The sequence below is a fragment of the Acromyrmex echinatior genome, chromosome 3 (genome assembly GCF_024713525.1).
Source record: "Acromyrmex echinatior isolate Ae372 chromosome 3, ASM2471352v2, whole genome shotgun sequence".
NCBI lineage: Eukaryota > Metazoa > Arthropoda > Insecta > Hymenoptera > Formicidae > Acromyrmex > Acromyrmex echinatior.
The window spans coordinates 1,342,128-1,357,784 of record NC_141854.1 but is presented as its reverse complement, the minus strand read 5'-3'; the positions used below and the strand labels follow the sequence as shown (position 1 = coordinate 1,357,784).

At 29.3% G+C, this 15,657-nt stretch overlaps 1 protein-coding gene across 16 annotated transcripts in view; it reads right to left on the bottom strand.

Moving 5' to 3' along the window:
- The window catches only part of shi (dynamin-1 shibire), a 159,459-nt gene that overhangs the window by 41,216 nt on the left and 102,586 nt on the right, over positions 1–15,657 (bottom strand). For 13 of the 16 annotated variants that reach the window (XR_015544319.1, XR_015544320.1, XR_015544321.1 and 10 more), the window contains 4 exons: positions 11,261–11,432; positions 10,885–11,127; positions 4,906–4,917; positions 3,131–3,337 (listed from right to left, as the gene is read on the bottom strand). Coding sequence is in view for 13 of the 16 variants with exons in the window: in XM_087403749.1 (XP_087259875.1) it covers positions 3,131–3,337; positions 4,906–4,917; positions 10,885–11,127; positions 11,261–11,432 (634 nt within the window). In the remaining 3 variants the exon portion in view is untranslated. Of the gene's footprint in view, positions 1–3,130; positions 3,338–4,905; positions 4,918–8,614; positions 8,627–10,884; positions 11,128–11,260; positions 11,433–15,657 lie in introns of all 16 variants that reach the window. The other 3 variants (XM_087403744.1, XM_011057596.2, XM_087403743.1) reach the window with 2 other exon arrangements.

Here is a 15,657-nt window from a genome sequence, read left to right as displayed (position 1 = left end):
AAATATAAAGACGTAGAAAAAATCAGACACATAAATGCCAAAACCAGGGTTGAGAAGAAACTAGTCATTTGTAAGTTAAAGTTACTTTTTTCAGTAACTTTAACTTAACTTTGTTCTATTTTTTCCAGTTGTAACTATAACTTAGTTACATTTCTTTTAGTAACTATTAATTAATTTAAGCTACTTTTACAGCTACTTTGCATATTTTAAACTAATTTGTCAATTTAATATAATTGATTAAAATCTGAATAGTTATATTACTGCCGCTACTGATTGCGTAGAAGATAAAGGCAACGTTTAGAAGACAAACAGTAATTTAATTTTGCTTATTGTTAATATTTATTGCAAATCCTTTATTTCTCATAAGCTAATTATCTATAAGAATATTACGTTAATAATTTGACAATTTAATCTTGCTTATTATCAATATCTACTTATTATTAATATCTAATCCTTATCTCTAAAGAGTCATTTATAGTAAAAGTAATATGATATAGTAGGTTATAAACTGTGAGAAATTGACGAAAAGAATAATCGATTATGATTGATCAATTTTTTTACAGCTTACTATTTATTACTCTCATTGTAGATGGTCCATAAAAACAAATTATCTGTACGAATATCGTAAGGTAAGCAATAAACAAAGCGACAATCATAGTAGAAAACATAAAATTACCGTTACATTTTTTCTTACATTTTTTACTATAATTTGACCGCTTACATCTTACTGTCTTATGTTTTTCTACGCGTTTGATTTAATTAATTTCTATTTTTTAAATAAAATTGTATAACATGTAAAAACGTAAATCAATTTTTCTCTTTAGTTCTAACAATATTAAAATATTATCTATATTGTTCTGTAATCATAAAAAAAAACTAAAAAAATAATAAAAAAGTTATTTTTGAAGTAATTGCAACTTATTTTTTAGAGTTAATATCTTGTAATGATAGTTGTTTTTACAAAGTAACTTTCCCAATCTTGGCAAGAACAATATTCAAAATTTTAATATATAGTCAAAAATTAAATTAAATTTATTATATTTAAAAAATAATAAATATATTTTTCTTGATCCAAATGCTCGAAAAAAAGAAGGATAAAAGGAAAGGCAAAGTGCATTTACAGGCTTATTAAATATTGTCAGATTATTTATTTCATCATTAGTTGACTAGGAAACAGTGGGAAAATTTAGTTTATAAAATCTTTAATAATAAAATCATAAAAATGTACCAAAAACAGTAGGCATTAAGAGTCAGCGTTGGAAATCAATTGCGCAAAAAAACTATATAGATAACGAAAATTTTGTATGTTTCGGCACCGTTTTAAGCCATCTTCAGTACAATAAATAATAATAAATAATAAATTAAACCACAATATCATGAACCACAATAAACGCATTTCCGTTATGATTATGACTGCAATGTAGTGAGGAGTTCCATCATTAACATCTTGAATGTTGTACTAAACAGTTGCATATCTGAGTGGAAGTATGATAGTCAGTCTTAAGCTAAAGAATTATAAAGATTTTAAGGTGGCAACATATAATGAATAAAGAATTTTGAAAAAAATCATAATAGTGCTCACCACATAGTGTAATCGTACATCATATATCGTCAAAATTTAATGCGAATCAATCAAAAGTTGTCACAAATTAAAATTAAATTAAAATTAAAAAATAAAAGAACAAAAGAGCAGTCATGTTGGTTTGTGATGCTCAGTAATAACTGTCGCGTATGTTAGAACAAGAAAGTACACATCGGTCAATTTGAATAAACAATATTAACATTACAGTTTATAGAGGATCTCTATATACGCATTGTTTAAAGCCTCTGTGTTTGTTTTATACATTATTTGCATGTTAAAACCCTTAAATTGTAGATTTATATACATAATTTCAGACATTAATCGCTTATAATAAGATCTCTCTTCATCCAGAATTCTTGTATTGGATCATCTAAAAAGTATCCGCGGTTTTTTGTCACTAGATGTGTGTTGATGGTCATATATAATACATGTATCTAGTGACAAAGTACCGCGGATACTTTTTAGATGACCCAATATTTTCCCAATCAAAGTCATGATTATAATGCATCCTATGATCGGTAATGAGACGAAGTCTTTCTGCGAATATGGTTCCGGTATTCCGATAGTCTTGTCATTAACTTTCTACCTGTCTGACCAACATAAGATGCATCGCAATCCCTGCATTGATCTTATACACTACATTCCTTTTGGACAATTTTGAGAAAGAATCTTTATGTATTTTGATGAAACTTACTCAACGTATTAATATCATATCAGTACGAAACTTTTTGGCATATATCGTAAATAAATTTGTTGAGTTTATTGGAGACATCATTAATAAATGGAATAGTGAACCATTTAATTTTTTCTTTTTGAATGTTCTTATGCTAATTATTATAGTTGTTCGATTTTTTAATTAATTTTTTTATCCTCTCATTCAAGGTCTTAAAAATAAAATCCAAAAGATAGTCGTTCTCCAATAAAATATTAATTATGAATTCCAAATTCTTTTAATGGAATTCTGGATGCGAAAGATAGAAGATCCTGTCAATTAAACTTAAAATAATGCCTCTCTTTTGAGAAACAGATGAGGTACGGTTACGTCGATTATGTAGTGAGCACTATTATGATTTTTTCAAAATTCTCCATTGTAATATGTTGCAACGTTAAAATCTTTATAATTCTTTAGCTTGAGGCTGACTAATCATATTTCCACTCAACTACGCAACTGTTTGGCACAACATTCAAGATGTTGAGGGTGGAGCTCCTCACATTGCAGTCATAATCACTTAACGAGAATGCGTTTCCACGATATTGTGGTTTAATTTATTATTTATTATTATTTATTGTGTTGAAGATGACTCAAAACGGAGTTGAAACATACAAAATTTTTGTTATATATAGTTTTTTTGCACAATTGATTTCGAACAGTGACTCCTAATGCCCATTATTTTTTGTACATTTCTATGATATTTTATTATTAAGAAATTTTTATTAATCGATTTATTGAAATCATTGTATTCAACTTTAATATATAAAATCTTTAAGAAAAAATGGATTTTGCAATGACTATCGTATAAACATAATATCATATTAACATAATTTTACCTGATCGCCACTTGCGTAAAGATGTGCCAACAGTTCCCCATTGATGAAATCCTTAGCGTTATTAATAATAAGATGCATAATTGTCTTTGGAACCAGATCGCGAGTAGTTTTCGTGACAATCTTCATATAAGAATCTACTAAATTTCTAATAGTTTCCACTTGACGCTCCAGTTGAGGATCCATTGATGATTGACCCTCTGAACCGCCCTACAGGAACAAAAATAATATCAATACATTCCGAACATTCAATATCGCATAAAAGAGATATCAGAGTTTGGAATGACTGACAGAATACTTTTATTATCCCATTCACACATAAAAAAAATATAGAAGCTACTAAAATTTTGTTGATATAAAATAGTTACCCTTTTCTTTCATTTTTTCTAATATCCAGACTAAAATATTTATCCAAATAATTAAACCTGATTTACACAAACATTTCTCTTCAAATTTAATAAATATTAAAAATAAATTTTTTACAGTACTTTATGTTAAGACCATCTCTGAAAGTTTTGTACCAATAGCACGAAAAGCTGGTAAAAAAATAGCATATTCCATTCTGGACATTTTAGAAAGATTTATAAAAAGAAGAAAAGATGAATTAAATCCAAAAATGCACCACGACGTGATTTTCAAGATAACTTGTCATGATTGCATCTTATATTAGCTAAACTAAAAGAGTTAGGTACTAAAGTATAAAAGAACATATTTCGAATATATCAATAAAAAAAGTGGATCTCCCTCTATTATTTCTAGCCATGGAGAGAGAGGGGGAGGGGAGGGGGGAGGGAGAGAGGGGGGAGAGAGATTACAGTACAACCATGAATTTATTTGGAATGAAAAGTTAAAATATTGGATAATAAAACATCATATATAAAAATATTAGTTTCAGAGATGATCTACATAAAAAAAAAACAACATTAAATAAACAAAGCGATATCGGATTACTCTCAGATTCATATCTACCAATCTTTGACTTTTATCCCCTAATTCTAATCCTCCATCCATTTTTTATCCCATCAAAAACTAATCCCCCCCTCCCCCTTTGTGGTTTTTTCTTGTCGGTTCATATCAGTCATTTTCATTTGAATGTATCTGTCAAACTAATTGCGATTTATTTTTTTGTCAATGATAGTGATATGCTTGTTTCCTTCTCAGGTATGCATTTGATTATTGTTAATATTGTAAAATTATTGACTTAAGAACTTTTACATTATTGCAATATTGATTTTTGTAATAGACTTTTGTAATAGATTAATTAACTGTTAAGTCAATTAAGGAGAACAAAATGGATATATAGCTCATTCATATTAGCCACGAAAATTTGAGATTTACCACGGCCGATTTGATGTATGCATACTGAAGATGACTCGATGTGAGTCGAAACGTTTTAACTTTAAAGAATATATTTTATTGTTAAATTTGTAGCACGTCAATCCTGCTTGGCTCGTAGTGCTTTTGAATTATTTCGTTTTTAAATTTCTGAGTCTATAATATATTGATTTCTTAAAAATAATACGGTTTAAATTTTATATATTGTGCTTATATTTTCAAACGATTTAATTATTATTACTAAGGCATATATTAAGAAAGCAAATATCAGATAACATTCGCAGCATTATTAATGTAACAAGTATTGAGCAAATCTAGAAATATAATCGAAATATCGAATAATATTCTATAATGTTAGAATTTTCTGCAATAAAGTGTGATTTGATGGTGTTCGGTGCTTATATGTAAGTATGCTTTGTAATTGAAAACACGATTGTACCAACCTCATATCCTTCCTTTTTAGTTGATTCAAATATGAGACAAAAAAAGAGAACGATTCTATTATGCACTCAATACAAAAGATTATATTATTAGTTTTATTTTAGAAACGTATATAAAAACCCACGTATTCTATATAAACATCTCAAATACAGTCTGTAGTATTCATAAGACAATAAAAATATTAAAAATGTATTTATTAAAAATAATATCCACATGTAAAATAATGTTAAAAATAATTTTAGCATAGAAAATTTTGCAAAATTTAGTATTAATTTTACACTTTATCCACCGCATTGTAATATTGTAGCAATCTTGCAGTAATATTGCATGATAATATGTTAATAATATTGTATAAATATCGACGTAATATTAAATGTCCGTCGCAAATTTATCACAGAAATATTTCTGCGATATCTTTATAATGTTATTGTAATATTAGACAATATTTCAACATATTATTGTAATATTAGACAATATTTCAACATATGCTAATATTTTGCAATATTGCGATAGTATTTCTATGTACTGTAGTAATACTGCAGTAATATTACATAGTATAAATATTGTTATAATAATAAATGTCCGCAAAAAATTCAGGAATATTTCTGCACTATTGCTATTATAATATATTACAATAATTAATTCAGTTTTATTAATTGCTAAGTATTATTGTTTAATATTACACTCTAAAGTGCGTAAGATAAACAATATTAAGAATCTTTATTTTAGATCGCATATATGAGAAACACAATCAATACTAGAAAAATGCATATATATTATATTGTTTTTAGAACTGCGCAAATAGAAAAATGCTTATTACGAAGCTTAAAAAGACTACAATATGATATGCAAGTACATATATAGTGTAGTAGTAATTCAAGATTGAATTATTTAAAGCAATGAAGATCCAGCTTCGACCGTAATAGGCATTTTTCTAGTATTGATTGTGTTTCTCACATATACGGTCTAAAATAAAGATTCTTAATATTGTTTATATTATGTCGCCTGAAAGAAAGACGTTGTTTCTTTATTATGATTATTGCGAAGAATATTACTAAGTCCTTTAATGGTTTAGGACCGCTTGTACGGAATACAAGAGATCCGGGTTCAAGTCTTGGCCGAGGTAATATTTTTCGCAATAAATTTATTAATAGTTTCAACATATTATCAGGTATTTTTCTAGTATTGATTGCGTATGATAGTTAAAAAAAAATCGGAGGCCTTGAAAGCATTTCCAAAAAAAGTTGAGAATCTCCAATAGATACACTAACACTATTTGCGTATTTTTTCTTCTAGGACTGCTGGGCATTTTCAACTTTTCAAATAATTTCTAAACTAACTAATTTCTAACTTTTTGTAGAATTTGAATTTCTATGTTTATAGTTCTATTTCTAATATTTTTGTTTTCAAAACTTCATATCTAAACTACAAAACCCTGGAATCATTTTTTTATATTCATTTATTATGGAAAATTATAATTTTTTAAAATCAAATGCCACTTTTTCTCTTATGAGTCTTGCGGTAATTATAAATTATACATTTGATTATTTTCCAAAATGAAGTTCTAGTATTTATTCTAGAAAGTTGAAAGTATTGGTGAATTTTTAGAGATTTTTTGAATCATTCTGAATAGGTGAAAAAACGAATGGATTCTAGTGACCCGTTTATATGGATGAGGCACTAAATTGTAGCTTGTATGACAAGAGTTAATTTCGTAGAAAATATTGCAATACATTATTGCAATATTTCAATAAACAAGTGCCCACGAAAGGGATATGCTTCTCGTAAAGAGAAAATATCTAGAAGTTCTATAAGAAGTACGCGAGTTTCCTGGAGATTCCCAAACCTTTTTGGATGTGATTTCTAGGCCTCCGAATATATATATCTTGATTATAACTTTATCGTATGTATTTTGGAATATAATGCTAAGTAATAATATGTTAGAATTAATAAAAGTGAAATAATTCTTGAAATATTACATAATTTTATAGCAACATATTTGCAATATTTCTCTCTAAATATAATCTGTTTAATTGTAACATTGCAATAGTAAATTGCAATATTTTCTATAAAATATTTTTCAATAAAATATAAAAAAATCAATATTACAGCAATACTGTTGTTGCAATTTTTGTAATATTACTGCAATATTTCGTACTGTAGGGATAGTCATATTTAAATTCTTATATCTCAAAGACAAAACTATTATTTAAAATAAAAATTTATAAACGTTTTACTTTATTTTTTTAAACCTTTGTTACTTGTTATTATATTGTAAATATTTGGAACATTTGGCAAATGTTGAAACATCGACTTGTATACAGGGTGTCTCTTAAGATGGGTCGGGCCCATCTATTGAGGATGGAGGATATTGAGGATGGAGAATGGATCAAAGGAAACAAAAAATTCTTATACCATTTTGAGACATACTCGCTGTAGTTTTCGAATTAAAAAAGGAAATATCTAAGCCAATATGCGGTTAAGCCGCGCCGTGCGAATTCGTAAGACGGCTCACGCTCGAGCGGCGAACGAAGCGTTCCTTCCCTCTCCTTGTGCGTCGCCGCCGCCGCCGTCGCCGCTCGAGTGTGGACCGTCCTACGAATTTACGCGGCACGGCTTAACCGCATATTGGCTTAGACGTTTCTTTTTCTAATTTGAAAACTACAGCGAGTATCTCAAAATGGTGTAAGAATTTTTTGTTCCCTTTGATCCATTCTGCATCCCTAATGTGGCCCCGACCCATCTTAAGAGACACCCTGTATATATTTCAATGATGTATTATTTGACCCCGCACATAATAAAAAAAATTAAGAATAGGAGAAAAATATTGAATATTGGAGATAAAAAAATTGTAAATGAATATTACATATAACTGTAATAGATACAAAAAGATATAAGACACAAACAGCTTATTTGTATCCATTGTAAATTATGTTCAATCTATGTTCCTAATTTTTTTACATTTAATATTTAATATTTATTCAATAATAAATCACAATATTATTCATATCTTAGAAAGAGGGCACTGCAATAAAATGCAATGTAATATTTCAACGCAGTTACAGTAATATTACAATGTAATAAATGCACTGCAATGTAATAATTGAACGATATTGCTGTAATATTACAGTGCAGTATATCACATTGCAACCATTAAATGATATTGCGATAATATTACAATGCGATATATCACATTGCAACATTAAATGATATTGCGATAAAATTACTTTGCAATATGTCGTACTTGCAATATTTGAATGATATTATGGTAATATTTCAGTTCGATATATCACACTGCAATATTTGGACGATATTGCAGTAATACTGCATTGCGATATATCTCACTGTAATATTTGGACGACATATAGCAATATTGCAGAATGATATATCATATTGTAACATCTCAACAAAATTACTGCAATATTACATTATAATATATCGCAATTTTAATGTCTCAGTAGTATTTAATAATAGTAAATAAAATAGTAAATATTAAATAGTAAATATTAAAGTAATATTGCATTGCAAATAATCTCGCTGCAATATTACATGTTGTGTGAATAATTCCTATCCTAATCGCGATTATAAAAGCCAAATAAAGCTTATTTTTCTAAAGTAATTCTTTTTGTTAGTTGCATTTAACAAATGTAATTCAAACCACTATACAGTTAAAGATTCAAAAACAAAAATCTCTATTTTTCATTAACTTACCTTCTGCTTATCCTAAAATAAATTGAAATAAATTCTAATAAATATGAATTAACTTGTCATAAAACAGATTTAGAAAAAATATTTTTTCTTCATTTAGATACAACTTTTTTGGTATTTATTTAGAATATAGTCCTCACCTCCGATTTTGATAAAATTAGGCTCATTTGACGTGTTTTTATACGAAACGATAAAATCTGTAAGAAAAAACATTGAATGCCCGCGCAAGACGAAAAAAAAAATGTAGATCTGCCCCGCGAACGAGAGAGATATTAAGGCTCATCACGACATAACACGATGTAAGGGCGCATGCGCAGGCGCAAGAGAATTATTCCCGGTCATAATGACGTGGCGCAACTGCGCAAAAAAAAAAAATTAATTTTATTTCCAACGCCTGTACCCACGTTACGCCAACTGTGTTCGTGACTTCTTAAGACCGTATTTAAGACTGTCTTGAATATAAGATGAAATCTATCGGAAGATATTAAAAATGTAAAAAAAGGCATCAAGGCGTATATTTTGCAGAAATGCGCCTCACTCGACAACGGCAGCGGTGGCGCGCCGCTGAGAATAAGACGTGATGGGCCGTGCTATGAATTCGCGCGGCTCGGCTTCATATGCATATTGGCTTATACGTTTCTTTTTTTAATTCGAAACTACAGTGAATATCTCAAAATAATATAAAACTTTTTTGTTAATAAAATTATAATGTAAAAAATGATTTAAATTGTATTTAATAAACTGATAAGAGAAAATCAGAATCAACGATATAGAGCTAAGACATACAGTCTATAGCCTAACAGCCTATTAGGGCCCTATGTTATGTGCTATTAGAGTTTTATATAGGCGCTATTAGGGCTGATAAGAGCAAATTAGAATCAGTTTATCTCAACTAAGGGCTTTAGGGCTTTTATAAGTCTTAATATCTTATATAGCTTATTATTGGCCCTTAAGAGGGATTCTAAATCAACAAGAATTACAGATTGCCAATTTCTCCGAATTGCCTTTATAGACCACCAAATTCTTTTACACAATAAAAGTACGCACAAAAAAAACAAAAACCATACTAAATTTGACAAGAAAATCGGGGAAAAGAATTAAAAGTCCACTTTATTTCAGCTTTCACAGCTGTCATCTCAGGTTATAATTCCTTTAGTGCAGAAATTCTGTAGGGCATATGTATCAAATGATATCTTCCCTGGAAGTGTATGACATGCACAAACAATCCTGAATTTGCGGAATTGATTGAAGGTCTAACAAAAAAGATTTTCCAAAATTAAAGTCGTATTTTTTGCATAACAATTACTCTTTTCCTCTTTTACAAATTCGAAAATCCTTTTTCACGATTAAAATATGTTAATATTAATACGTGTCTGTAAAGTGGAATTTATTTAAGAATTTATTCCGAAAACGACACAAAATTTCGAAATTGAAATCTTAAGAAAAATTTTTTGTCGTTCTCGGCGTAAATTCCATCTCACAAACATGTATTAATGCGTATACTTTAATCCTGGAAAAGGATTTTCGAATCTGTATAAGAGGAAAAAAATAATTGTTAAACAAAAATTATGAGTAGTTGATAATACAAACAGTTTTAGGATTCCCTTAAGCGACCGTATTTCACGAAGCCGAACCTGCTCGTTTGATGACATCCTCACTATTCCGAATTCCTGATTTATTACCGGATGAGCATACTCTTGTATTTATTTCATATATGTATGTACTTAGCGATTTGTCCCCTCTTTCTCCTCCTGCCCGCCCACGTATGCTAACAACTTTTCGCATATAGTAAGAGTCATCGCACCGATACTATTAAAGACAATCAGCGCTTATGGAAGTTCGTGTGACTGTTAAAATTTAAATGATTAAGAGTAAAAAACTGATAATACGGTACTAATTTCATGATTTATTAGTTTTGTAAACATTTATGTATATTTAAAACTTAATAACACGAACTGTGATTTTAATGTTATCGTCCGAGTTTGATTATCAATAGAGATGATAATAGAGAAAAAAATTGTCATTTTTCAGTAATATATAAGATATTATAACATTAAAAGTATGCGTACTTATTTATACAACATTTATATAATAAAAAATCACGAATTTAATAATATATTATCAAAATATTTACGTTAATAACCACAAATTTTTATTATCAGAAATGAGGTAGCTATTCTAAATAATTACCTAAATTAATATAAAATACAAATTATCTTTTTATAACAGCATAGATAATTATTTAATCATGTTTTGATCAATGATGAACTCACCTCTTCACCATTTGCTTGCTCTGTTGATTTTTCGGGATATACACCAGCCCTCAGGAATGACGCCTTCCAAGAGTCAACATCATCTTGTGTTTCACAACTTAACTCCAATTGTTTATAATCCTTATAAACATTTCTTCCTTCTGGATTGAATAATGCAAACAGATGACGACGCGACATGAAACCTTGTTCTAAATCACGCAATTTCAGTCCATCCAAAGGCAACATATATTTCTTTTCACGTTCCTTTGTACATAAAAATATACTAGATTTAACATTGTTTTTGGATAATAATTTTTTTTCAACATAAAATGTTATAACTTTTATCATTTTTAACATTAACTTAAATAATTGATTAATAATTATGAACAATATTTACTTCTTCATCCTTAAACCAGGAGATACTTTCTGATGTTAAAACAAACCAGTAATCTCTCGAGCCACCCTTCATAATACCGAGATTATGTATGCACATGTAACCTTTACGAATTACTTGATTGCCTAATGTGTGCCGCCCAGATTTAACAGCATTCTCCGAGGATTGCTGTGCACTGTAACATAAATAATAGTGTATAATGAAAAATGAAAATTTCATATATCCAACTGCAAGGATCATTGCCATCAAAGTTTATAAGTTATAAAAAAAACACAGCCGTTAAAAAAAAACACAGCAAAATCTTAGCATCCATGTTTTAAATAAACGTACTGTAGAAAAAAATAAATTAACGTTTTTTTATTGTAATACAGTTTATATTACAAAATTTCAATTATGCTTATAGAGAAAAGCTCCCTATTATGAGCTCCCTAATATGAGCAGCATTTCTGCTAAACTAATAAATGCTATCTATTGGTCCACCAATTCCATGAATTTGTTGCTTTTGGATTGAAAACTATTTAGTTGGAAGATTCATTATTAGATCATGCCTGTAGTCATTGTAAAAAAAAAAAATTTTAGAATTTGGATGTCTTCAAATTTCATTGAGATGAACCTTTAATCTTGTTTATTATTTAATAAGTAAATACTTTGGCAATAAATTCGTCATGTAGTGACAGAGTAAGATCGTACTAATAAAAAAATACGGGATATGATGAATTGCTTAATTACAGAAGTTAGATTTGATAATCGTAGAACTATAAGTGGAAATCGTAATATGAGATACTCAGGTTTCTAATATCAGAAAGAAACCTGAGAGTGGACATTCCTTTTCATGTATCAAATCTCGTAGGATAATATTTTTGTGGTTCTTTTCTACTATTATGTAAATTAGACAGATGAAGTCAACTTCGATTATTCGTCCTTATCCACTCTCAGATTTCTTTCTGCTAATATGAAATAACCTATACTCCTATGTCACAGTAAAAATCGTTGCTATAAATGTTACTGTACAATAATAAAAAGGATAATCGAAATGAATATCAAGTGTCTATTTCTGCGATGCTTTGTTTCAACTATCTGAAGACGAATTCTGGGTCTATCACATGCTTATTTTTCGAAGATTGTTTCCCTTATTTTTACAATATTTTTACATAAAAATAAATTTTCAGTGCAAAAATGAAAATAAGAGAAACAATTTCCAATGACCTTCTTAACAAATTTTATGTAGGACATGATCCTGAACAACATTCAAGAGGTATTAGTCGTTTGTAGGATACCTTAGATAATACTAATGCCAGCGGTGCTGGAACTTGCAAATTATAACTCGGAAAAAAAACACAGCAAAATCTTAGCATGTATATTTTAAATAAACGTACTGTAGAAAAAAAATAAAATTAATTAATTTTTTTATTGTAATACAGTTTATATTACAAAATTTCAATTATGCTTATAGAGAAAAGTATTTAATGAAAATTTAATTATAAAAAGTATTTAATGAAAACTTAATTATAGCGTTTTGGAAAGCTCTCGACATGATCTACAAGAATGTGTAATAAAAAGTAGGGGTTCCATTTAAGAAATTGAAGGTACCTTCATGTAACCTTCAAGCAACTGTTCAAGGTCAAATTAATAACACCATCTTATGTCCCTCTGAAAGCCATACAATTTATCTGAAACATTTTTTTCTAAGATCAAAAATAAAAAAGTTATTTAAGGTGACAATGGGACACCCTGTATAGCAGAAATAAGATGTTATTTTTTCAAACTTTTTTATTAATAATGACTTTTTAATGAATAATGAGCGACGGCTAAAACCTGTTGAAGGTCACTCAGGGTAATGACCTTGACAACATACATATGTCAAGGTCAAGATCATCGGGGGATGATCCTCTGCCATAATTATCAGTTTCTTTTTAATTGCAATACCGATATACTTTCCGTTTTATTATCGATTTCTCTGGACATCTCATATTAGGACCACCATTTTTTTTTACTTTACGATTTGCTCACTTTTTACAGTTTTTTAATTTAAAAAAAATAGAATTTCAATTAAATTTTAATGTTATAAACATAAGCTTATTAAATTCCCTTCAAAATGAGCTATTATTTTTTTTAATTCTGCTCATAGATTTCTAGCATTTACCCAAAATAAACTTGGTATCTCATAATAAGAGCCTTTCCTCTACTAGTACATAAATTAGATATTTTTACTTTACACGGAAATTAATAATATACATATATGAACAGTACTTTTCCTCAGATTTCTATATATTGGATTAGGGAAAATATCCTTTTACAGGTTGGTAAAAAAACTTTTTTAGCAATCCATATTATTCTATTAAAAAAAAATAATTGACAATTATCACTTGAGAGCAACGTTTCAGCTTAGAATCTATATTTTTAATTGTAATACGATGATTTTCAATGGAGTTACGAGCAATAAAGTCAGAATATTTCTTCTTATTTATCTCATGAGTAATTCAAGAACAAAAAATCGTGGGAACATTTTTAAAAAACGACTTTATAAGGAAAACTTTAATTTTCACAATGATCGAAAATTTGCTCAAATTGCACGCTATAGACGTACAAAGTAAAATAAAATTTTTTTCATTTTTTTTTCAGCTCGTAGTTTTCTATATGTAAAAATTACAAAATTCACATAAACTCAAAAAATACAGTAATCATTTAGAAGTAAAAATTTCGAGCTTTAAAATCTTTTTTAAAATTTAAATTTTGATCATTTTTAACGAAGATATTGATGGGAAAAGGTTTTTTTTATAAAAGAACTTTTTCCCTAATTCAATATTACATTAGACTACTAACTCTGCTTCTTTAAGTGCTGACAAAAATCATCAAAAAGTATGTGCAGAATAAGGCATTCAATCACAGAGAAGTATATGACATCTTGAACTAATCACAGAGAGGTACCCAATATCTTGAATCAATCACGGAGAGGCTGATCACATAAGCTTTCCATAGTGGAAAGAATATAAGGTGAAACATTTCGATGGATGCGCAGTTATTTAAAACTAATGGGGAGCTGTGAACCAATCAAATATGCTCGGTAAAGTAAAATTCAATATGGACGGCGCGACAGAAATCATATGGTGTTGATGAAAATTATCACAAGTCTTTACATTTGAAATTGTTGCATTTCCTCATCGGGCAAATTTGATTGGTTGAAATTTTAAGCATTATGCGCCATTATGCGCAATGTTTCACTTTATATTGAATGCGTTTAGCGAAAAAACCAATCACTGAGCAAAAAAGGGATTAATGGGTGCATTCAGAACGACAATCGTTTACTAAGTGCTCAATGAGTGATTGTCGTTCTGAATATACTGAATCTACGATTAATATATTTATTTATTATAATTTGTAATGCGAGCAATGGAGCGTAATTATAAGTCGCTCCACCGCTCACTGAACGCTACATAACCTTAAGGCCCAAACATTAGAGAAATAATAAATAGTAAATAATAAATACGTAAGAAAAATGATACTAAAGATTATTTATAATAGACAAACATTCTAGACAAATATTCTACATTATGAATTATAATAAATAAACATATTAATCATAGATTAATCCCTTTTTTGCTCAGTGAGTTTTTTTCGCTGAATGCGCCCAATTTCCATCATGATATAAATCCCTGTGTGTTGGCATCTCTTTTCTACGGTCTTAATGTGCGCATGTAATTCGCGCGAGCAGTATTTTTACACAAGAAAAAATGGGAAGTTAACAGTTTAGTGTAATATACATATAGAGGTCTGTGATCTCTTAATTTATAAGTCGATTTATATAATCAATATTAAAAATCTTTATTTTAGACCGCATATGTGAGAACACAATCACTACTAAAAATTAAAATGCCTATAACGGTCGAAGCTGGATCTTCATTGCTTAAATAATTCAATCTTGAATTAAAATATATACCATATACATATATATTTGCATATACAGGATGGCATGAATATATGGCCCCACTCATCCCGAGCAGGTAGAGTAGACTAAACTAGAAGAAAAGTAGAGTAGAAAAGTCCTCTACCATTTTGTAATGCTCGCAATAATTAACGAGATATTAATGTTTAAAGATAGCCGAATATGCACGTCCTCCCGACCTATTATTGCCGAAAGTACGGCCCACGGAGCGCGCGGGCCGCGAGGAGCAGGGCTTACCGTCGCGAGCATCTAAGCTCAAACGGCGCGGCGCGCCTGCTAGGCCATTTCCGCTCCTTGCGGCCCGCGCGCCGTGCGTTTGGACCGTACCTTCAATAGTAAGTCGAGCGGACGCGTATTCGGCTATCTTTAAATGTTAATATCTCGTTAATTATTGCGAGTATTACAAAATGGTACAAGACTTCTACTCAGTTTAGTCCACTCTACCTGCTCGGGACGA